Below are 25,900 nucleotides of genomic sequence, written 5' to 3'. Positions count from 1 at the left end.
GTGGCATTGACTCCAAAACATAATGCCTGAAACCACCATTTACTTTAGATTCCCTTTCATTTTGCTACCAAATGCCAAGGGGAAAATCAGGAACTAAACATGTGAGTTTCAACAGCATTGAATTTAAATGGCTTTACAATACAAGCTCTTGTGTACCTAGTTTCAAAATTCTGCCTTTCATTTTCTCTGAGAGGTTTCTTTTGTACTGGAAGTCACTGGATGAAGGGAGTATCAGTTTTATTTTTTTTTAAAACAAGGTTCTACGAAGTAATTAATTCTGTAGTCTTTCTGTGGAATTAGAAAGGTTACAGGATGAGCTCCAAGAATGAAGGGAAAAGAAAAAAAGAAATTCAAGTACAGAAAAAAAAAATCAACATTAGAACTGTTTTTCTTTTCACGAGAAAAGAAAATATATCCAAGCATGATTCTAATTCCTAAATTCCCACGTTCTTATCCAGGTTCTTCTGAAATCTTGCTCAGGCACAGGTGCAGCTAAGTCAGTCTAAAGTACAAAAAGATACAAGTGGCTGCACACTGGCAAGTCTATTGAATCAGTCAGCTGCACTAGATTTGAATATACAGAACAGTTCCCCTATATCCCAAAACAGGAAGACTAGAAAGATTTTCTTTTCTCGTACCAAATCAACTAGTAGCAGTTTTCTTGAAAACAATCAAATAAAAGCTCAGTTGTAATCACAAACTTTGTTTCAGTATTTGTTTTAAAATTGGAGGAGTGTAAAATCCCTCAAACGTTGAAGAAAATCCAGATGCTGCATAAAGTGCTGTTACTGAGAAAAGTTTGTGTCCTGTTGAAGTCTTACCCCTGCAGTAATGAAATTGAGAATTGCACTGCCTAAATTCCAGAAAATGCAACACCACGGATTTGAGAGATGTCTGACAGTCCAGCAAATAATGCATGATTTCCACAACAGTAAGTTAGTTCTGCTTAGTATGTGTTATCCCATAAAAATTATGAGATCAAACAGATATATAAAGTTTGTGTTTCATAGAAAGTATTCTGCACCTACACAGCGTCAGTTGGGGGATATCAGAGTGATGAATTAATATTCTGTGTTTAGGTGCCTTACTCACTTCCCAAATGACATGGTGCAACACATTCAGGGGCTCATTAAGTTTCCAGCCATTCCTAAACAGCAACAGGTGCTTGAAAAACACTTTTCCAGCATGTCACGGACAGCTTCATCACTGTCTTGGAAATAACTGACTGCACTTGTGTTTCCTCCATGGCACTAACTGCCAATGCTGAGGGAGAAAAAGAACAGGAAGAACTCCCAAAACATCCTCACGGACATAGTGAATAAGTCTAGGAAAATAATTAATAACAACCCTGCTGTATACTCTGAGTTCCGGTGTGATATTTGCATGTCCATCCAGTACTGCAATCCATTTGGATCCCAATGTCATGTAAAACCCAGCTCTACGGGTTTCTGGAAATATACACTGTTTAATTAATTGAAATGGCATTATAAGAAGCTGAAACTTTCCAGTGATTAATATTTATTAATCCTTTAAGTAGTCTGGCTATGCTTTCAGGAATACTGGACTGGATGCCTTGGGAATTTTCTTCAACCATGAGAAGAAAGATGAGATGCAGCTGTAAATATATGATTCTCTTCCTGCCACTGCATTCGTCTTTTCACAGGCTGCTTTAGCATTTGTAAGGAGTGGTACGTAAGTGCAGGGTTACCTAAAGCATTTCATAGTACAGACTGCCACTGCAGAGAGTTTCATTCACAAGAAAGCAAATTTGTAGTTCAACAGATAGATTAGAGGAGTCTTCAATTCCTTACATGGATAGCCATAAGATAAAACCTAAGACCAGAAGAACTGCATCCAAGAGTTTGCTGTGTATAGAATAAGCTTGTGTCTTGATTTTGTTTTCTCTACCAGGAAGAACTAATGGAAATTCTTCAAAAATTGGGCAACATGGAGTCTTCTCTTCCCAATTTCTCTTGAAGAAGTCTGTTTGTATTGGACTGCCAATATCCAACAATTCCATAGCCCTTTAGAACATAAAAGATCTATAAAGATGACCCTGAGACAGCTAGTTCATTCATTCAAAATCACTTGTGTGTTTTGAGATACTGCATATAAAACGGAAATGAACGCTTGCTATTTATTTACCTTATTTCCAGAATACTTGGCTGGGGAACAGGTTTAAGACAAACCTAGGGGAATTAACATATTTCAAATGCACTTGCCACTGAGGGCTAACTGTTCTAAACTGCTTAAGCAGAAAACAAATAGAATATGCTAATTTCTAGAACATCCCAGGAAGACACAAATTTTGAGAATATTCTGTAACTCCAATTACAGTGGACAGAAGAAAATCAAAAAGTGCAGTGAGAATCCTAATCCTTTTTAGCTGTAGGGGACCTCGTCAGAAATTTTTGTAGAAGACTTCTGAGTCTTTGATTTTTCACTTCACTTTTTGCCTTTCAGGTGGATTTGGAAGCCACCCTCTGAGCCATTTTTGTCACCAAGAGATAAAGCTAACAGAATCAATATTCCAGATCAGAGATTTAATCGTTTTAAACTTCCTTGATGAGATATAAATGGACATGCATAGTTTGCATGAACATGGAATCCACGCAGACCAGCCATAACCCCAGCTGGTTTTGGTGAGTGCTCCCAGGATGCTGCCACTGACCTCCAGCTGAGCTACCTCCTTGCTTCCTAGTAAAGCAAACAGACCATGGATTTCTGCTGAAGATGTTTTTGAAAATACAGTTTATCCACAACTCAGCTACATCATCTTTACCAGTTGATGTAGGGTTCATTCTTGCAGAAAAAGAATGACCACCCTGGGAACTGTATTTTCAGGTATGACAACATACAAACTTTAATATGCACTCTCAATTATTCCCATAATTCACTAGAAACACAGAAAGGACATTATGCTTGAACGTTGTGGCAATTCACAAGTCCCTTGAGAAAACCACTGTAAATATTGCATTCCATAAAACAGATACCGAATCCTATCGAAACAGACAGAAGTTTTGCCTTTGGCTTATCCCTCTTTTTATTGGAAAAGTGATATAAATCTTTTCCAGAGGTATGCACAGGCCTATGCTGGAATGCAAACAAAAAGTTTTAGAGATTTTGTCCCCCAAAAGGAGGATCTTTGCCACAAAGGAGGAGCAGCCAATCTAACAAGCACTCCCCCAGGATATGCAAATCCGCTCACTTTGCACAGCGTTGTACAATTACAGCTCAAACCGCCTAAGAGTCTGCAACTCCCAGAGCAACCACTTATGCCAGAGCTAAACCAACCACATGTCTTTTGTATCAACTTACCCAAAGATCCCAGACAAACCGGAAGCCAGGAGCTAAACCAGGTATTAGACCAAGGGCTATAGCTAATGCTGAATAGAATCTTATTAAAACATTTTGACTTGTCAGTGGAAATCACTTCTGTGTAATGGAGCAGAGAGTATTTTTGTTGACAGAGCCAGTTCTCTGCAGTCTGAGTATAATGAATGTAGTTTGCTGGCTAGAGACTTGGTAAAGTCTGTAAGAGTATTGCTACTGGAAAGTAGCCATCAAAATGGAAACGAAGTAAAACTGTACACTCAAAATATCACAAATGACAAAACTCTTTCATTATAAAGAAATATAGAAGACTACTAGTATTAGAAATTTTTAAGCTCTAGAATATTTATTTCCTAGATAAGGCAATGGCTTCCTTCGCATTTTAGTGTACGATATACTATTCGATTACTTAAACCAATTTCCCATGCAAAACCTTCCTGTGACAATCAGAGACAATCTGAATATCAGACTCAAATGCAGTATGAGCACAGTAGGACCACTTTAGTCTCATCCTTACAGTCCCTCCCCAACTTGCAGTGCCCCCCCAGTACCACAGAGACTACATTTTATTTACCTTTATCCCAGGGAGTCCAGGAAGCCCAGGAAGACCTGGTTCACCCTACATAGGAAAATTGCATAATATTACAGACATTATTCTGTTATGGTCACTATGCAGTGAACACACCTATATATTTTGCAGCAAAATAAAAGAGCACAGGTGACTACTAGTCAGTTCAAGCGGGACTGGTATTTTCAAAATTAGTGATTTAAGTGCAACTCTCCTAATGTACCATCTAAGAATTTAAATATCTTCTGGGAACCTCTGATGCTATGACAACACCAAAATCCATGTCAGAAAAACCAAGAATGAATTCTCATTTTGGTAACCAAAGGAGAAGAAAGCGAACAACATTGGTTCATTTTCTATGCTGCCATTTAAATTCCATGCTTACAACAGACGTTTAATTCTGTTCCATTTGCAACTCTGAGATAGATATCGTGCTGCCTAACTGCCTTATTTAGCCACAATGCAATTCAGGTTTAAATTGTGCAATTCAATTCAAGCAGAACTACCTAATTACAGCTGGACCATTGTTTTTATAGAGCTATCTGTTGCATTATTTCAGTGCTTGGTATTTATCTGTGAATATACATGGTGTCATAAAGGCTAGTGGGAATATAACCTTCTATTGCTTTACCCAGAAATATCTTGCTTATTTAAAATTGTAATAAAGTGACCTATAGCACAGCATTTGCAAGGGTAAATTTGTAATGAGAATCGAGAACTGAATGCATTTATTTTGAAGCAAAGTTGATATTAGTCTAACACAAGAAAGGCTAGCATAGCGTTCTCACACATGGCTATTTTGAGATACCAACTAAATAGAAAGATGTCATCTAGGGAAATAAAAATGATGAACAGAAAAAAAAATAGTAGTAACACGTGAGGAAAACATTATTTTAAAGGCTGGAGATTTTACTTTAATACACAGATGGATTCAAAGCAATGCCTTGGATGCAAATATTCCCTGAACTTTCTGGAACTGGTCTGAACTCTAAAGCCAACTTTTACCTTTATAATGAGTTGAACTATATTCCAGATTTTGTACATGCTTGAGCTTTACAGAGATCCAGATTTCAGCTCTGCAGTTTGGGCTATAGATTTTTCTATTAAAATATTTTACTTGTGTATATACATACACATACATACTTACATATATTCATACACTCACCCATAGATACATACACACAAACATGTGTGGGCATAACATAGATGTTCCTACAGTACCCAAAAACACTACTTTGAGACAACACTATTAAACAGACGCGAAGTGCTAATAACAAGATTATATTCTGCCACAAACTGAAAAACACAGTTGAGGGTCTGCAAACTGCTTTACCAAATGGAGTAATTTTTACATATTATGGAAGGATCTGACAATACATTTCAGTTACTCCAACATTTTAACTCATCAGACTGCTTAAAAGCACAGGTAAGAATCCACTCTTAAAATATTAACTATAAGATTAGATGAAAGAACAGAGGCTAGGATACAATTTTCAATAGATTCCACTAGCTCTTGGTTTATTGTCTAACACTTGGTAAAGCAGGAAATGGGTTGTCAGTCTTGCAAAAGAACAATCTATTAAAAAGTCTCCATTGCACTCATTCATTATGAAGTGCTAGCTCCAAAATCTCCCCTCTGTCAGGTTTCTCAGCTGGGCAGCCACACACCACACTGCTAACATGACCTTTTCTTATCCAACTGTGGAACACTAAGTTTCACTTCTAAGCACAGCATATGAATGATTGCAATTGATATATCTATTAGTATTGTTGCAGTAGGTCACTGTTTAATCTTGGGACAGATCTAAACTCTAGAGACACAAACATAACAAGCAGAAAGGATCCAGCAAAACCAGTTGGGATTTACAGTAATCTAAAACAATTAAGATGCTCCTCCAAGATACGTCAAAGAATGTCAAACATAATGAAATCACTAATGTTTCATTATACTTAGCGTTGTAGATGAATGTATAACACTTTATTTCCTGGACTTCTCCTAATACAAAAGATACAAGCATGATTTATGAGAAGAATGATTTTTAAAGAAGGAGAGGCTGTAAACTAACTTCTCCTCATTACACTAAGTTTGGCAGGGCAAGTTGTTCTGTCATGATACAACACATGGTGCACAACAGCCTTGACAGGCCATTCAGGCACCATCACACCTCATTTCATGTGAGCATTATTCAGGTGGGTAGTTCAATATTTACCAGTTCTTAGAAGATGGACAGGGAGAAGAAGAGGAAGAAGTAATATATAAGGAAGGAAGGAAGATACAGAAAGGAAAAAGGAATGGGGCATGAGGGAAAAGAGAGGTGATGCAGAGTGCAGAGACGTGAGCTTGTTTGGACAAAGGTCCCCACAGACCTTGGTGGGGTGACTGAGTCCCCTCTGAGCAGAGGCAGAGTGGTAGCAGTGAGACACCTGGCTGGAGGAGGCACTCTGAGCCAAGCACATTATGGGAGCTGCTGGCCCTGGATGGGGACAGGGAGGTGGCATATTGGGAGCTTGTGAAGTGATGTGGAAAGAACACATTAAGCTCCCTTTGGTGCAAACAACAAGCTGACACTACAGAAAGTCTGAGCCGGGTGCTTCTCACTTATCTATATTACGTAAATGAGATCAAACCTCAGTGCCTGGAGACTGAGATCCTACAGGAGCCTCCTGATAAATCACTGCTGCTTTTACCTCCATGGCAGCCAACTAATGAGAGAATGAATCTCAACAGGCTCTTAAGTGCATTTTCTAGTTTATTGCCCCAGCAAAGCACACAGTGGAGAATGCACATGCTAAACAATTCCACAGATTAGATAGCTTTAAACTACTAAGATTACTTTCTCTAATTAAATCTGCATTTTACTGAAGAACTGCATTTGCTACTGTAATAGTTTTTGTTTAGTCTGTTATAACTGATGGTAACTAAAATTTCTCAAACAAAAAGACTCAACTTCTTATTTTATATTTATGTGTGTTTTGGGATTTTGCTTAGTCATCTAAAGGCCGTGAGTATTAGAAAACAGTAGTAGCACCATTCACTATACAGAATTATAGTTCTCGGCTGGTGCGCTGGAGTATCTGCTCAATCAGCCTTCCGCTGGGCCCTGTTCCACCCTGACAGCAGTAGGAAATTTTTAATGTTATAAGATGTACAAATGATGCTGAAGGCTCCAGGGGGAAACAAGTACTGCAGAGCAAAAATCTGGTACCCTCATTGTCTCTTCTCTTTGCCCCTTTACCATCTCTCCCAGCAGGACCTACCTCCTACTCTCCCGAAAGGCAGCCGAAGGCAAAGCGTTCACTGTTTGATGTACTATGGATTCAAAAGGGAAATTACCCAGCTTCACAGGGCCTCATGCAGCACAGAGTGATTACAGCTCCTGCTGAATCTTTACTTGCAAAAGCATCATCTGCTATGCAGTACTCAGGGGAATTTCTTCCCCAGGAAGAAAGAATGGAGCAGCATTACCCAGCCTCTGTCCTTCCAAACACATTGCACATCTCTGATAGTTTGATTCCCCTTACAAGTACATGGGAAAGGGATTCTAGTCAATGTTTATTTTCTTCCTAATTAGATGTAATAACGTACCACAAGCTGAAGGTTAACACTCAGTCAAACATGCAAAGTTAACTTGTGATCATTCAAACAGCAGAGCCATTTGTTGTTAGTCTCACCAGCTGCAACTGGGTAAGCTTTCAATGCAAGAAGTGCTCTGATGCTAGAAGAGGAGGTGTGTTATTCTGATACTACTTTTCACTCTAATTAGTGTTATCATTCCTGTGCTTTTTAAATTACAAAATGATCATACACCATATTGTACAAGCTGCTACACAGCACTTCATTGTGCTCATCCTAGTGTAAAAGTGGTTTAACATAACAAGACTTATCACAAATCTGATAGTGAAGAGAAAAACCACAAACATTTCCAAGTAATACCTTTTGTCCAGGCCGTCCAGATTCACCAGGCTCACCCTATAAAAAGAAAGGATATGAAAGACATGATATCCGTCAAAAGGAATTAAAAATACAGTTGGGAAAGATCATAACATTAATGGCACCAGAAATGCCATAACGCAACAAAGTAAAGATCAGCCACCCCTCTTCCCCCTGTACAACTGTTTTAAACACTTAATTACCTTAATTCCTGCAGCAGATGAACCAGGGTCACCCTGATAGAAAATCCACAAGAAACAATCATACGTATTACATATACAGTTTTTATGAGACAAATGCAGCAAAACGTGCAAGATTATTGCAAGATGATATAGCAAAATAGCTATTTAGCAAGACTACCTACTCTCTATGATGATACATAGGAACTTACTCATTGAAATTAAGTCAAATGATTCAGAAAAGAAACCATACTGTTTTCAAGAAAATTCAAAGAGCACTAGTTTCAAAAAGTATAAGTAACCCCAAATTTCACAACTAATTATGCAGATGCAATAATTGCTAATTTTGTAAAAATGAACGTTAAAAGAACTGGAAGACAGGACATAGTTTGGCATCTCTAACTTGCTGACACACATTAAAAATCATTTGCTGCGATTTACAAAGAGAACGAGTGACCTTTTTGACCCGGTTCTGAAGATCTCAAATGACACAGCTTTTTGTGCAAATGAAGGTGAGCCTTGAAAAGAAAACATTGACCTATGTGTTTATCACCAGCAGGCTCATATCATAGCTCAATTTCCTCAGCTCTTCAGTCTATTTAAACTGGTGAGCCAATGCAGCTAAGTGCTGCATGTGATGGGATGAGGCAGCTACAGTAAAGCTCTCTGTTCTGAGGACACATCTTGCGTTCAAAAAGAGTGTCCTGTTTTCTGCTTGGTTGACCAGACTTGACAGGTAGTGATACGCGCAAGTTCAGAGGACTGGTGAGTGAGTTGGTAGGGAAGCTTTCAGCTCCCAGTTTATTTTGTGTTATTATCATAGGATCCTAAAAATACTCAATTTGCTACTTTTTTTTTTTTTTTTTTTACATCATGAAACCGTTACTTCCACAATATCGCCCCATATTTTTTTTTTTTTTTTTTTTTGGCAAGTGACATATCAAATAAACATGGAGAAAAACAAACTAATGAAAAATTTGCTGGTTACAATGCAGGCTGCCAAAGATGGCTAGAGTGCTTACATTTGAAGAACTGTCTCAGTATTTATTATTCAAAATAAATCTGGATTATTCATTAAAAATAACAAGTTGCTATATGGCAGTAACTGCAAACTGCAAGAGCCTGTTCGCGACTGACACAGGCAGCACAGGAGCCAATAGTGAAATCCACTCGGAAGATGTTTAAGCAGAGCACCCATTCCTGGTGGTTCAGTGAAACCGGAGGAAGCATTTTGTGAATGCTGGAGTTTCAGAGTTGGTTTGGGGGTTTATCTTTTTTGTAACAGTCCAATAAAATTAAATGGCACCAGATAACATGCTCACTTCATTTTGAAGAACAGAAACAGAACTTCCTCTACGCAGTTGCTGCAGCTCTCTTGTGTGTGGGTTAAAAACAAAAAGTCAGTTTTATGAAGGGTTGATTCATGTCTGGAAATCTGAGCTGCCTTTTCTTGATAGACGTGCATGAGTGATACTGCTGATATCCCTTACAAGTATGTACAACTGCAAAGCTTCAGGGACTTTTTATAGCTATGAAGTGGCAAAGCAACTGGTAAGAGACATTCACAAGTTAAACATTTTAAAGGATAATGATTGATATGGGGAGATAAGAGCATAAAGTATTTATAATCCACCTTCGCGTAAGAACGAAAATTAATATGGGATTAAAGGAAAAAATATGGCACAGAAAGTTCTCAGTTCTCTGATGAGTCAGTCAGTTTAGAAATGAAGAAATTTTAGCAGGGGAACCTGCATACAGAAGAAAAATACTTGGTAGTTCCCAGGAGCTAAGCCTAAGAACTCAAGTCTGACACTGATAATGCCTTCAGAGTAGGCCAACTTAGAAAAGACAGTTTCCTTTTTAAATCACGAGTCAAAAAATACTGACCCAAGCCTGTATTTCTGATAGCCGCTGGGTACAGCAGTTCAGAAAGTAAAGTTACATTAATTGTACAAATACAAGCCCGTTCCTAAACCAAGTCTGAAACAGTTGTCACCAGATCTCTGTCACCAAGCAAAATTAAAATTCAGTACTTATCTCACAGAAACACGATCTAATCTTTTAAAGAAATGTTTAATAATTTTGTGATATATGAACGAAATGTCTTAAATGTGTAGCATTATCATTTAGTATAATGATCTCTGCATTTATTTATATAAAATAAATGGCTTTTTTTTAAAAAACAAAACAAAACAAAAAAAAACCAAGCAAGTACGAGACAGATAAAAATGGCTGAACATCTGGGAACTGAACCAGTACTAGCCTTACATCATCTCTGAACAACACTTCCAGCAGATCTCTTAAAATGTCTTTTAAAAACAGTGCCTCAGTAAGTCTTGAACTCCTCTCCACAGGTGTTCAGTTCAAAAAAACTCTCAGTACCCAGATGGTAGTGAAGTTCGGTAAAGTAACACACACTCTGGACATTTCAGAGCTACCCAAATACAAAGCACAGAGCATTCATAAGAACACAAGAATAATGCATTAATAAGGCTGCCTGTGAAATCTGCTGGTCTTGATTCCATCTGCTCCTTTTAAGACAACGAAAAAGGACAGAGTCTTCTGTTTAACGTCCTGCCCCAATAGAAAATACATAGAGGAAAACACAGAAGGAAGGCTTCTGAGCTACTTCAAAATCCTGCATTATAGCAGAACAGTCTGGTAAAGGTAACTGTTCAAGATGATTTTAACACCAGTGAAAAAAGTACAAGCAATACAGAAAAAAATACATGGGGAAAAAAAAATAAGAAAACATCAAGGCTACTTTATGAACTTGTTAAACATGACTGTAATAGGCTTTCTTAGATTCTCTAACACTAATGCAATTAACAACTGCTGGGCAAATTCCTTCCTGAATTTTACACAATGGTCGTACAGCACAATCTTTGCCCTACAGTGCAGACAGAGCAGGAGAGAACACACTCCTTGTTAAGTAGCACAAATGTAATGTAAGGACACCAAGTTTAATGCTAGTTCCTATATCATGAGCATGCTCACTCTCACAGCTGATAAAGAAGCATAGCAACAAGGGAAGCGCCACTAGTCTTCCCAGAGAGTTAACTTCCCACTTAGTTGCTACAGGACTATGTCTTAACAACAATCTCATATTTTTCTAGAAATGATATTATTAAATCTTGTAGAAGTGGATTAAGAAGACTTCACTGGCATACCTTGTGTAAGTAACTAATTAAGGTTCTTAAGATTTCAATCTAGGGTAATAAACATGACTACAGATGAAGTATAATTTAAATAAACTCTGAGAATCAAAAAACTTTACTATTTTTATACCTAGTGACTGTTTTTAATACCTGATTTTAGAATACACTCCATAATAAACTTTATGTTCTTGAATACTGCTTCCAAATGATAGGGCCTGAGAGATTTGCATGCATTGCTTACTAGTATTTTGATAAATCTGACAAACTTCTTGCATTACATTCTGATTTGAGTTGGTTATGCAATTAAACATATGGGGTGGGAGATAAAAATGTTTTTAGTATACTTTCTGCCCAAGTATAGTCACTAAAATTAATGCTTTTAGAAGCATATGAGTTCCAAATTGGTGGTAATAAGCCATATGCATATACACAAAGAACACAAAAGATTATACAGCTGGAGAAGACCATTATGACTGGCCCTTCTTCCTGTACTACACAGGCTTTCTTTGTATACGTAAAACACAAAAACTCAAGGTCAATTTTGATCTTTTCTGCAGAGAAACAGAACAAATCTCAAATAAAATAAAACAAAACAAAAAAACAAATAACATAATATTTTGATGACTCCAGCTACTTTTACCTGTTGGCACATTGCAACAATGAGCTAAAAAGGCATTAAGTGAGGTTATTGTTGATATAATCTGGTAAAAACTTCTAAAATGTAGTTTTTATCTTCAGTTCTCAATTGCCCAGCTGGCTGTTTGGAAGGAAGTTGGCTATCATGGTACCGCGTATTGGTTTAGTCCCTCTCTTTGCAGAGAACAGAGAATGGGAAATGTGAACAGCTAGGATATACCAGAAAGAGATATAACTCACCAGACATAGGGCCAACAGTCTGGCAGGTTGTGACCAAACGTAATGTACAATGCATATTTCAGCTAAGAGGAGTGATGATTACATAAAGTCATGAATTTTATGCTTAATTGAACATAACGGTGACGTTTTTCTGCTGTTCATAAGAATGAACTCAGTCAAATTCTACAACATTTTTTTACGAGAAAGTTTAAAATGCATTTTTCTTCTGTCAAATTTTTATTTTCATTAGTTGATTAGACTGTAAACACATCTACAGCATATGCTTTCCTCTCTAATAAGTAGTGTACCTTTTCTCCTGTGTCACCCTTTGGTCCATTTTCTCCAGCATCACCCTGGAATGAAAAGACATATTCTAAAAAATGATTTCACACAAACACACAGCATGCAGAGAGGAATCAGCATTCAAACATTATTGGCAAGTTAGTTTTATTAATCAGGTAGCCAATTTCTCTACAACATGGTCAAGAAGTGTGGTTTTTATAGATGCTACATCTGTTGCCTTCATACAGTCTTTAATATAAACCCACATAGGTACACAAACTCTCAGATAACTTTCTTTCTGTTGGTATAGTCTACAGACTTCCACAATTCATTGTGGTTTAGAAATGAAGGAATGATCTCATGATGGCTCAGCATTTTAAATTATGAGCACATATTTCTTCCCCAGAGATATTCACCTAAGCATATCTAACCAAATTCAGGAAAGCTATCCAATTCCAATACTTTTTATTGGATTCTCAAGTGATGTATGGTATAAACTGTTTGAGTTTGCAGTACTTCCATGCATGATTCACAAACCAGAAATACTAATTTCACTCCTCCAGATAGCCACTGAAATGGTTATCTCTATATAAATTTGATATGTTGAATATTATTAAGAAAAGCGATATTCAGACAATGCTCCTTTATGCCTGGGCAGATATTCCCAATTTTAAAAAGAACTTCTTAAAGAAATACTTCAAAAGTTTTATCTATAAAAATACAAAATTACTGTTTTTACAAATTCAGCTGTATAGTAAGACCAGAGTACATCAAAAAGTCTGTTATATATGAGGACCAAAAATGTCTGTGAGACTTGAGTGCACGAAATATATACAATGCCAAAGGTATTGATAAATATTGACTCTAAATATACAAAAAACATTTTTTGTAGGTCTTAGTCAGATTACCAGTAGTAACATTTGGATAACAATTCAGCACCGGTCATATAGCTCTGAAAAGCTTAATGTAAAATTCCTCTCAGAAGACTTGTAGCAGAGATTGTTTTGTATAGCCTGGTCACTAACACAAGGGTAACCAGCAAACAATCCAGCAAGTCTTTAATTAACGGCTTGATGAAACATGGAGATGCGCAACTGTAACTGCTAGGAATATCATTCTGAGTCCATTTAACATGATAAAGCACATATAGGACATTTACAACTATAATTTTTGGGGAAAGACAATGGATGATTATGGTGAAACACCATGATTTTAAGTAACAGAAATCCAGCATAGGTTAGAATTTATTGTTATATCCCTTTTGTGCTTGAAAACAAACAAAGGATTACTGGAGTTCTACCAAAAATACTATTTTAACAAAAAGGAATGATTTCATGGAAAGGGATTCCTAGTTACATATTTTACATGTGGGGTATAAACATTCAAGATTTCCCCGGATAATTATGTGTTTTTGAATACATGAATTGCCCTTGGAAAGCATGCTTGCAGCTGGTAATACATGTATTTACTCAGATCTGGAAGTGAAATTCAATTGTAGCTGAAGATTGAAGCTGCATGAGCAAGCATTTCTCAAGAGCAAATTGCACCTGAATGCAAGCAGCTTACTTTTTAAAAAGCGTGGCTCAGTTTACTCACAGGAGATGAGTCTGTGTAAAGATTCCTGCTCAAAATAAGGCTTACACCATTTTCAGATTGCCCTTGCAGAGATGCAGAAGCTTGATTTACACTCAGTGTTTACTCTCACATGAGTGCTCCTACTGGTAGCTTTCTATGAAAGGGCAGAATTAGACCCACATTTTGCAGCATGGAGCTCATCTTGTCTCTGTGTGACTGTATATTGTCTAGGGTTTGTCTTATTACTGCTCTGTTACCAAATTCTTTTACTCCCTACAGGTAACAGAGCATCAAAACCAAGTTACGATAAATGTTTGGCACTATCATTTATTCAATCACTCATATTTTTCTGATATGAACATTAGATATGGTTAGTTGCAGAGTTCCCCAACTCTGCAGCAATTAACACATGAGCACTGCTCTCCACGAATAACTCTGCTATGGTAATCTCAGAAGGAGTAACTGGTATTAGTATTATTTGACATCAGAAAAAGCAGCACAATGACTCTCAAGTTGTAGGCTATAGATGCATTTTTAACTTTTAACTCAGCTCCTACAGCTCTCCAGAACATAACAACAGCAAAGGAAGTGAAATAGGCCTCACCTTTTCTCCTCTCTCTCCAGGGTCACCCTGATCAAAGCAAGTGGAGCAGAGAAGTCATAAGTTATTAAAACGAGCAAAATTCCAAGTGTTAGTACTATTATCATTGTCACAACTGATGACAATGTTTCAAATGATAAAAATCCAACAATGAAAACTTCAATAAGCAGTAATAAGTAAATTTAATAGAACTCAATTGACAATACATTTTCAACATAATTTTAAAACAAGTGATTTGTATGTAAAATTTTGTTATGTTTTGAAGTTTTCTTCCTGTTTTCTTCTAGATTAAACCTTGATGAATAGGTGCATGTCTTTGTGGGATGTCCTTGTGGAACAGAGGTGACTCCTGCATTTGGTTGTCCTCATTTTGGAAATAAATGAAAGAAAAATTTTCACCTCATATTCAGCCTGAAAATTTTTCTTTCTATTAATGGCTTAGAAGGCTCTATGGGAGAAACAGAAAGCCTTAAGTGTCTCAAACAAATTCATAACTGATTCAGAGCAAAGAGCCTTTTCTGCTCCTAACATTCTCTGGCACAAAAAGATGGCTTATAGCCATTATTTTTAAAATTATAAGTTGCTTGAGAAACTAGCTCAATGGCAAGTGCACTTTGGTGCACCAAGCATGACCCTGACAACTCATCCTTGTGTTTCTGGTTCAGAAATGCACTCTGCCTCGTCTTTGCCCCTACTCATAGCTGGCAGTCGCTAGGCAACTCAAAGATTACAGTTGTGCATATGAATTAAGCATTAACTGCCACAATTTAGCTTCTTCTGTATACGAAATAAGAAAAGGTCACGCTCTCAAATGCTGTGTTTTCATCCCTGATGGACAAGCAGCCAGTCAGTAAACGTGAAGAGCCTGCTCTGTGTGCCTGTCAGCAGCAGTATGATGCACAGAATCAGCTGAGTAGCACATGTGCACCAAAGACACGCTCACAGCTGATGGGATTAGGCTTCGGCATTACCCATTCCAAGAGGCCCACTGATCACATCACCGCTGAGCTTTCTTTTAAACAAAGTTATAAGCTTTATGTTCTATTCCACTCATTCAATATTAAAACAGCAGAAAAAAAAAAAAAAAAAACACTTAACAATACAATAAATGCAAAGAGACACTCTGATACATCAAATACAGGCCCAGACATGTTCCTAGTGCAGTTTGTTGCTAACTTCCACAACAGCAGGATCAGCACTCAAGACTTAACCCTGACATTCATCAAAGAATTGACCACAGTAGCTCTTGAAAAGAAGCCTGAAACACATTGTGAGGAGCATAAACAAAGCCTTTCTGAAAAGGTCCCCAAATTCCCAAACACTTGCAAGCATATTACATTCAATTGGCAATGGATGTGTATGCGTCAGTGCCACTGACTAGAATTATATATGCAAAGCAGAAGATAATGCTTCTTTATGGTGCAATGTCAGCCTCTGACAGCGCTGATCGCTAGAGAGAGCAGATCACTAAAAGCCAGTCAGAATATAAACACTGCTTGGAAAGAGCAACTGTAATCTATATGCACTCACGGACCATGTGCTTTTGTTTTTAATCCATTTCCAGTACTAACCTTAAGCCCTGCTGCTCCCTTCTCCCCTGCTACGCCAGGCAGACCAGGTTCTCCCTAAGAACACAGAAAACAAAAAGATGCAGTTAACAAAGACAAGATGAAATATATATTTATGTCATTTCACCGTCTTATATTAAGTGGACTAAATCTAATTTAAGCTCCTGTATAGATAAGAAATAATTCTACAGAAGGCGCTGGAAATATGCATGTGTGAAGCTAAACAGAAAACAGAACTGCGACTTACGATTCTGAAAAGCTGCTCAATTTACCTTAAAAGCAGTCTTTCCAGCAAGGCTAGCATTACTGCTCTCTTTCCTACACAACTTACAAATACTGCAAGAAAGGCTTATCTTAAATGACTTTGACATTTCTGCTTCTGGTCTCCTAAGGAAGACAGTGATGAAAAATGAAAAGGGTTCATTCCACAAACTCTAAGAAGAGTTAGGAATAGATAGCTTTTTAATTTTTTAAATATACCTTGCTTGTCAGTTTTACACACTCCAGTACCACTAGCTGAAAATTAGCTTTAAATGACTTTAAAAACTTCAGCATAACATTAAAGATCCAAATTTGGGGTATTTTTAATAGATAGCAGATATATTGTTCCATAGCTCAAGGAGTGGCAAGTAATTTTCCCAAGTCAGTCAACAAATGGCAATTGCTTACAAACTTCTTTTTCCTCTAAACGTAAAAAACAAGAAACAAACAAAAATCTTAAAGATATTTCCTTGTGTTTATTTCCCAGATTTACTGAAAAAAATGCTTGCATTATTTGAGAAACATGATATGTCGGTGGCTAGGCTTTATTGGTAAACAACTAGGGTCGATGGCTGAGTAAAATCTTTTGTGGAATTATGCCTCAGTTTCACACGAAATATGCATATTCTTTTGTAACCCTTACCTACACTAATGCATTGCATTTCAGGAGAGGGAAAGCATGCTAAAGTAGCATCCAAAAGAACAGAAAAAGCCTTCAAATAGGTTCCTCAATAAGCCTTTTTGCTACATAAATGTAAAAAGAAAATGCTTAAAAGTTCAATACAATAGCTAGCACAGTAATGAAATGAGAAACAATAATTCAGAAACTCAGTGGATATTTTTATATAGGATTCAAACCCAGTAGACAGGATGAAGAAACTCTGCTCTAAGTTACAGAAGAGTTAAGGCAAAGGCTTGTTCCAAATGCAAGACTTTTTCCAGTCCTCCAAAAAAGCCTTCCACTAAGAAAGATCTTTTTTTTACTTATACAGTCATATTTTAATCATAGATATATAAACTTGATTCTTCAAGAAAATTCCATTCTATTTCTAAATTAAAGAAACGTAAAACAGTTTAATGTCACCAGCTATGGGACTATTTCAAAATATGGAACAAAACTGTTTAGGTTCTTGTAAAACTCTTCTAAGCTATTCTCCACACCAAAGCGTTAGGTGCTGTTAGACTCACAGGGAATTACAAAGCTATTTGAGTCAGCCCTTTTTCAAGGCTCTTTTGTAGCTTTAAGTAGCTGATATAGTAGCACAGGCATTTGATGTATGAGCGGTCAGGATCTGAAGCTGTTGGAGATTAGGCATAAGCGTCCTAAAGGATTGACCTAAAAGAGACTTGGAGAAAACTGCCAGTTGACAAAATGAAGCAGAGGGGACTGATGGATATGCACTTGTTTCTCCTCATCCCACACCCCAAACAAGTTTGTTTCTGTCTCCTTCAATTTAAAACAGCTGCAGTTGGCTGACACTTTAAGGGGCTTAAATCAGTAATCAAAGGGTCAAAGTCCCAAGCTTGCACTTTCCTACCAAGTTTACATATCCAAGTTATGCATGCAGAGAGCTACTGGTATGACAAAAATAAATGAGATTAAAAACTGGACAAAAAGGTTGCCTTACTTTCTTAGGAAAAAAAAGTGAAAACCTCTGACTGTTACATCCTTATAGTAAATCACTATTTCTACCAACTCTCCTGTTTCTGGTCTGTATGTGACTTTCCTATGGCCATCAAACTATATGCTTCTATCACTGGATGTAATAGCCAGAGGCGTTATCACACGAGGTATAAGCTCTGGAAAGGGGAAAGACTGAAGGCAAACCTACAAGGAAAGCACAGAGGTGACCTTGCACCTTTGTGCTTTTGAAGTCATTATCCTCCTATTTCTAAAGGCCTGAAGCACAGAGGGACAGTATAAAAACCACAGTTTCCCTTTCACTGCTTTAGAACCTGATTTTATTGTCTATACAAGCAGGGAGCAGTAAGATGAAGCGTAACTTTACAGCACATAAGCTATTCTGTATACTGCCCCTGGAAAACCTCTGTCTCCCAGGAGTGAATCTGGCTTTATATTTTAAGTATTCTATTAAAGCCTAAAATAATAATAATAATAAAAAGCAATTAAAAAAAGCCATAACCAACTAACAAATCAAAAAAATCCCACCCAAATAAACAGAACAAAGCCCCAAGAGACCTCCCACCAGCTAGGAAACTCCAAAAGTAGCCATGAAGTGAAATGGCAGCAAAAAATTTGGAGGAAAATAGATTGATAGTTCTCCTGCTATACACTAAAACACAATGTCATTTTAGGTGCATTTCTCCTACGAAGATAATCTTAGTACTTGCCATGAAAGTAAGTTCAAATATTTCTGTTAAGATGTATAGTCAATAACTTTCCTTCCATTTATTTACTTGGATTTTTTTTTTAATTAAAGCATATATTAAAACTAAAAAATATTGTGTATGTTTGTTTCACTCCCACAGGTTAGAGTTTGGGAGATTAACTGCTGCTCTTTTGGCTGAGGACAGTTACACTGCTGTTCAAGGAGAGATGCATGCAAGGGAAAACTGGGCATTCAGAAACACCACCTTATGCATCAACTGCAATTAGGCTGCTTTTCAACTTGGCAAGATGTCAGAAGCTATAAAACTAGATTCTTAATCTCATGTATTTGTACATTCACCAGGCCATGATTAATAGCTTCCTGACTCATATTGCAGTCTCCCTTTAACAGCATTGACAGCAAAGGTGTTATGCTGCAGAAACAATTGCCTTCTGCACATCATTTAGCTTTCAAATCAAGTCAGCATATTTTTCTTCTTTCCCATGTAAGGAGTGATTTTGTCTGTAGCACATCTAAGTTTAGGTCATAGCTTATCTTTCTACAGTCAGGACATCCTGAAAAACAATCACTCAGGGACAGGCGTCACTAAAACAGAACATGTCCTAAAACCTTCTAGTCCCTATGTAAAAGTATGACCCATTATTACAATTAAAATGATACCAAGGGCCACAGTGCACCCTCAAATAAGAGTCGCAAAGCCCGAAGAACTTGTGTGAAGACATCCTCAGAGGATTCTCTTTAAACTCTTTCCTTACAAAGATGGAGTGCAGGAAAGATACTGTGGGCAGGCTAGACATATCTCAGCATTCAATTTAAAGGAATTGTCCAGTCCAAATGGATTGCTAGCCCTTTCTGCCCTTCCATGTTCTGATTCTCAGTTAGAGAACCCCACAGAGACTGTGCAATGAACATCAAATGAGACAGCAATGATACAACCTAAAAGAAACAAGTTCTCCTTTATTGCAAGAATGAAGCCTGTTAATACTGTTAATACATTAAGATGGGCTACAAATTCCACACACTGCCGCAGCAGTTTGGGGCTAAACTGACACAACCATTAGTAGAGAGTCTAGTGGGACTCTGTGGTACCAGCACCATCTTATCAGAATATACTATCCATCAAGATTTGTAAAAGCAGTAAAAAAAACCCCAAACCTCCCAGATATACAAAAATCAGATTCCAAACTGGTAAATCTGCAAATGTTGCATTAGAAGTGGTCTGAACTCAGCCTTTAACTTTTGTTTCATATGAGGTTGCTTTCCCTCACCTCTGAGTTATGGAACCAGTCACAAAAGGTCCTGTTTTCATGATGCGACACACTATACAAATAGACTATAAACTATTAGAAAATGCTAGAAAAGCTACCTTTTCCCAATTTTAATGTAAAAATACTGTAATAGTAGGTGGGCTTTTGTCTACTGCAGAAAAGGACACCACCATCACTCAGAGCTTGTAAGTCCCCAGTTCTTCTTGATGACAATCTGAAGTTAATTAGATCCAGTTGGATGAATTCAGAAATGGCCTCAGAATGGTGGAAATAATAATTTCCAGCAAATACGCTATTGTTCTTTCACTCACTCAAAATCATGCAGCTAAATTCAGCAAGATTGTAAATGCTCCCATAATTTATTTGATGACAGGAGAGGCTTAGAATGAATTAGAAAAAATACTGTCACATCAGCAAACTATGATGTCAGGGCATAACTGAAAAAGTTATGAAGGAAGATACCATCAACTACTCAGATCCTTCTGATAATTTCCAGAATTGTCTTCAGCAAAATGACTTGAAAACCAGAAAAGCTGGGATTTTTCTTCCAATTAGTATCAACTACCAGAGCAAACAAAACGCCAACATGCCAAGAAGAATACATCCAAACCAGCCACTTGGTTCAGGAGTTTCAGGTAGCTTAAAGAGTAACTCTGTACAGTAGAGCAGAGAGCCTTGGTTCAAGTCCTGGTCCTCTTGTGCTGTATTACCTGTGTGACTGTATTAACACCGAAAGACTAGCTCTGTCTCTCCCGTATTACTTAGGGTAAAACACATCCTTCAGCCCCCTGCCTAATGAACTGAATCTGAATTTGATCAGTGCAGAGCACTGCTTGGGCTCAGCTAACAATTTGATAAAAAGCTGTCAATATGAACTCATAAAACCTACTTTTGACCAGTTTTGAAAATGTATCATCCACTACAGTACATATCAAAGGAGTTCACACTTTTGAAATCATACCTCTCCTTAATAGAGCGATCTGTGCCCTGGAGGTATATACCTCTATGTCCAGAATTAAAGAGCTAAAAATAACATGGCTGGAGGCCCTGGCTTTTCTCGTTTGTAACAGAAAAACAGCCTGGAGGCCACTGTTCTGAAATAAGTTTGGTTTCAGTGGGATGCATAACTCCATCTACACCAGCTGGTAGATATCCATCTCGCCCTGAGAAGAAAGCCTGTCAGTATTGCTATATTTTCCAGTCACTAGAATGCAATCAGTTGTAAGGATAAGGAAATACAAGAGGCCCCCAAACTAAATCCAACCTAATTTTACTCTAAAATACATAAACAAGGACAGAGGGGAAAAAAGTAGTTTCTCAGACATGTTACTGTGATTTCCATTTCAAATCAGCCTTGAATTATTTCCTTTCAACTTGCTTTTCACCCCCCTCAAAAGTAACTTAAAATTGTTTGTTTAAGAACTGGAAAGCTCTCCTGGCCCACTCACCAACTGAAATTAAGTGGAAAGTCTTCAACAGAACTCAGCTGGCCTGCAAACCTGACTGAGAATCTGTGAACTACATTCAATGATATTTCCTTCCTCTGTATTTCTTTATTTGAAATAAATGTTAGTACACACATACCCTTCATTTCTCTAAAGAGATGTGGTAATACTACTTTTGAAACACGTCCGACACAGTACAGTACGGGGAATACCAATGGGGAATACATATGAATTAGAGTTATAGCAAGCATGAGAAAAGCAGAAAGAAATACGCACACCCAGACTCTATGGCTACTAACAAGGAAGGGAAATTTCTTTGAGGTTTATCAAACTGCTATTGTCAAACAACCAGAACAACTTGAAATGAAATGACCTGTCCTGATCACCCTTCTGTTCTCAGTGCACCCTTACAAAATAATAAAAATAAGTCCTACATATGAAAAAACAGTGCACAGTTTCTGTTCACCCAGTGACAACACTCTCTCAGGCTGCAAGAATTACTAGATGGCTTCTTCCCAGTTATTCTTCTCAACAAGATAAGCAGAATGTGGCTACAGTTTCCTAAATGCAGGAACAGAGAACGTTAACGTCCTTGCAAGACTACAGGTATTATTTCATAGGATTTGGCCTGAAAGAAAAAAAAATACACGTGAAACTATGACAGTAAGTTTGCTACCACGAAATCTGTTAGTTAACAGTTCTGCAAAAACAGGTGGGATGTGTAAAATTACACTTACTCTAATATTTAGAGATTGTCTAAGAGAAGTGGTTCATATGTTAAGGGATTAGAAAATCGTTCTAAGTGTACTCAGAATTTATGATCTAATTTCCAGACCAATTGGTCAGACTTGTCAATCGTCTCCTATTTTCCACTACTTCAATTAAAGAAGAGGTGAAGGGAAAGGAAAAGAAAAATTTCAGACACATTCATGTAGGAGATAACCTAACTGTGCTATCTAAGTGCTTGTGGAGGGGGAAAAGCTAATTCACTGCTGACATTCATCAGTTGAAAGGTATTCAGTGCTCAGATGAGGAATGCATTCACATACAATTTTAAGCATGTACTTAGCACTCTGCCTTTTAACAAAGAAAAAATATAAATGTGGATCTTCGTGTATTGCACATGCTGCTGTTCAGCAGAACAAGTTCACTGATTAAAAGGCTACCAAGACAGTCACACTTTTGTAAAGCTTTCTAACCATGTATCTTGTAAAAGGCGATGCATCATGCATTCAAGTTGAGTTCAACTGTTCTGCAAATTAGCATGAATCTCTCTGAGTAAAGCCAGGAGTGCCAGCAATCAGCACGCAGTAAAGGCCAACCTTAATGTATATAGACTCCTAAAAAGGCTGTACACAGATGTCTGACACTAAAATTGCTACTCCAGCTGTCATTCAACAATATATTGAGTGAAACACTGCACTAAGAATTTGTTTTTGTTCTCCAACATGGAAAAATGGACCTTTTGGTAGGAAAATATTAGCCTGGGAATCTGAGGCTGCACTAAACTTAATAATGCTAACTTCAGATAAATATTGCTTCAGCTTAGATTTATTTCCACCATTATTTTAAAGCTAACAGAACTTAGTTCTTAAGAGAGACATCAACATCCAACTTTCGTCTGCTTAGTATTATATGAAAACAATACATTTTCTGTATGTAATATAATGCTTGCAAGTCAAAATCACCTACCAATTGTAAAACACCCAAATCTGACTACATTTTGTACTTATCTGTCCAGTTTCTGTGCTGATATCTAGACTTAGTTTAGTAATTCATTAATTTTTTTTTTCTTAAATTCAGAAGTAAAACAGTCCATCTACAATAAATAATTACATTATTTATGTATACATTATTTATTACTTTAAGTGGTGACTGTTTTAGATGCCATAAATAGAATAAATATAAAAACATCCAAATGTTGGGATTAGGTTTTTTTTTAAAATGCAATTTAGAGTCGGTAAACAGCAGTTAAATGCGTGTTTGAATTTTTCCTTCAGGAAAACAATTTCAGATTTGTTTCCTTCCCCATTAAACATGACTACAATTCAGTCTATGTGGTCTCCTTAAAACAAATGTACAATCACCTAATACATCTCAAAAAAAAAAATCTTAGTCTTTCAAAACTACACTTGAATAACTAGACAAGCTTTTCATATCTAGCACATCTGAGTTACTTCACTGACATCCATTTCTCTGCTCATATGAGTGAAGATTTCTAGATAGACATTGTGTGATGATACATTAAATACTTTGATAAAACATGAATCACCACTTCCATTCAATGTGTTTGCAACTATGCAGTCCACTCTTCTCTCATTGTTCTGCACATACAAAGAAAATCATGCTATAAAACATGGTCCTGCATTCATATTTTGGTCACAATAATTACTTGAACTGTATACGTCAATGCCATCAGTGTTCACACCTACTTTCTATCATTCATGTTAGAATTAAATGGAGCCACAAAATAACAAGGAAAAATATCAGGTCTTAATGCAAATTTGTTTTGTAACATAATTTCTATAGTTTACTGTGTGTTATATATACCTATTTCCAAGTTTATTTTTAATGTCATTGTTCACAGTAGTCATAATGTTCTGAATATTAACACTGAAAAATAATAGATTCATAGCATGGCCACCATCACTATAATGAAATTACTCATAATTACATCATTTCCTCTAACCACTGCTAAAATGCAGGTTGTATATTACAACAATAGAACCTTACTGTTAGGGAAATGCAATTTAAATTGAATTATTTAAAAAGTCTTAGTGCCTTTTTCTCAAGGGCTCTTGGGAAGGGAGGCAGGAGAAAGGACTGCATGAGGGCTGCACCAAAAGTAATGCCTCCTATTTTATTTTCTTCGTCCATGATGTCAGAGATGGATGTTGGTGGATGGCAGCAGAGGTTGAACCTTCCACCAATATCCCATTACATGTTGTTGCCACGTGACAGATGGCAGCAGAAGGGCAGTCTGACAGAATGGTGTCTGACATGGAAGCCCATATGAAGCAAAGATGTGTCACTGAGTTCCTCCACGCAGAGAAATGGCACCCACTGACACTCACTGATGTTTGCTGAGCACTTATGGAGACCAGACAGTGGATGTGAGCACAGTGAGGCAGCGAGTGGTGCATTTCAGCAGCAGTGGCAGTGATTTGCAAGACAAGCCACATTCCAAATGACCATGCATAGCTGCTACACCACAAAATGAAGAGCATCTCCATCAACTCATCCACATGGATCAGTGGATTACAACCAGGGAATTCTCTATGGAACTGAATATTGGCTTCAGTGCACTGAAAAAAGTGGTGGCAATGTTGGAATATCATAAAGTTTGTGCCAGGTGGATCCCATGAATGCTCACACAGGAACAGAAAGAACAACATATGCAAATTTGTCAGGACCTACTGAACCAATATGAGACTGAAGGTGAAAGTTTCATGGATTGCATCATTACCAGCAGTGAGGGGACGTGGTGTCACTACTGCAAGCCAGAGTCAAAACAGCTATCCATGGAGTGGTGAGACATGAATTCCCAATATAAGAAAACGTTCAAGACACAGTCCTCAGCAGGTAAAGTGATGCGCGTTGTCTTTTGAGATAGGAAAGGGGTGGAAGATCAAACTTCCAGGGTCAGGCCAAAGAAGAAGACAACCTTTCTCTTGCAATATGATAACGCCAGGCCCATTCCAGTGTGAAGACTGTGGAGCGCATTGCCCATCTTGGCTGAACTGTTCTGCTGCACGCACTGTACAGTCCACATTTGTCACCTTCTGACTTCCATCTGTTTGGGCTGATGAAAAATGGACTACATGGGCAACATTTTCCTAGCAAAGACTCTGTCATTGCCACTGTGAAATAGTGGGTCACCTCCACTGGTGCAGATTTTTATGAGTGCAGCATGCAGGCTCTTGTTCATTACTGGCAAAAATGCATAGCTAACGGTGGTGACTATGTTGAAAAATAGTGTTTTGCAGCTAAGAATTTTCTCTATCAAATAGCATTGTCGTGCACTTCATATTTTTCATAGTTTCCATGGAAATAAATAGGAGGCATTACTTTCTGAGCACATTATGTGTAATATGGTCTTTGTACATTATCATCGATTACTTCTCAAATACAATGAACAAGCTATAGTATCATTTTCCTTTTGGTATTCCCTGCAAGTGCTTTTCAAGTTCACTACTAATGTTAATGCTTATGAGAACAACAGATGGATAATACTGTTTGCAGTCAGAGAGGGATATTATTTAAAAACTTCACCACACAGCTTTGCCAACAAACCTTAGCAGTGCTTTGAAACAGCCCTGCTGCTCCTTATGGAGCACTGTCCTAAATTAAGAGTCAGCTTGGTGAATGATAACACTGACTCGACTGAGTTAACATCTCCTCCCAGTTGCACTCAAGACTATTTCTTTTTCAACAGAATCATAGAATCAGCAAGGTTGGAAAAGACCATCCACCTACCCACCAATATAACCCCACTAAACCATGTCTCTCAACACAACGTCTAAAT

General features: G+C 37.5%; 1 protein-coding gene across 23 annotated transcripts in view; it reads right to left on the bottom strand.

Annotated features, from left to right (window-relative positions):
- The window catches only part of COL25A1 (collagen type XXV alpha 1 chain), a 306,400-nt gene that overhangs the window by 45,228 nt on the left and 235,272 nt on the right, over positions 1-25,900 (bottom strand). For 22 of the 23 annotated variants that reach the window (XM_021393561.1, XM_021393558.1, XM_021393563.1 and 19 more), the window contains 6 exons: positions 16,054-16,107; positions 14,486-14,512; positions 12,333-12,377; positions 8,036-8,068; positions 7,836-7,871; positions 3,908-3,952 (listed from right to left, as the gene is read on the bottom strand). In XM_021393561.1, the coding sequence (XP_021249236.1) occupies positions 3,908-3,952; positions 7,836-7,871; positions 8,036-8,068; positions 12,333-12,377; positions 14,486-14,512; positions 16,054-16,107 (240 nt within the window). The remainder of the gene's footprint in view (positions 1-3,907; positions 3,953-7,835; positions 7,872-8,035; positions 8,069-12,332; positions 12,378-14,485; positions 14,513-16,053; positions 16,108-25,900) is intronic. The other variant, XM_021393551.1, reaches the window with a different exon arrangement.

The sequence above is a fragment of the Numida meleagris genome, chromosome 4, assembly GCF_002078875.1.
Source record: "Numida meleagris isolate 19003 breed g44 Domestic line chromosome 4, NumMel1.0, whole genome shotgun sequence".
Classification (NCBI taxonomy): Eukaryota; Metazoa; Chordata; class Aves; order Galliformes; family Numididae; genus Numida; species Numida meleagris.
The sequence above is the reverse complement of the archived record's forward strand: the minus strand, read 5'-3'. Positions and strand labels throughout refer to the sequence as shown.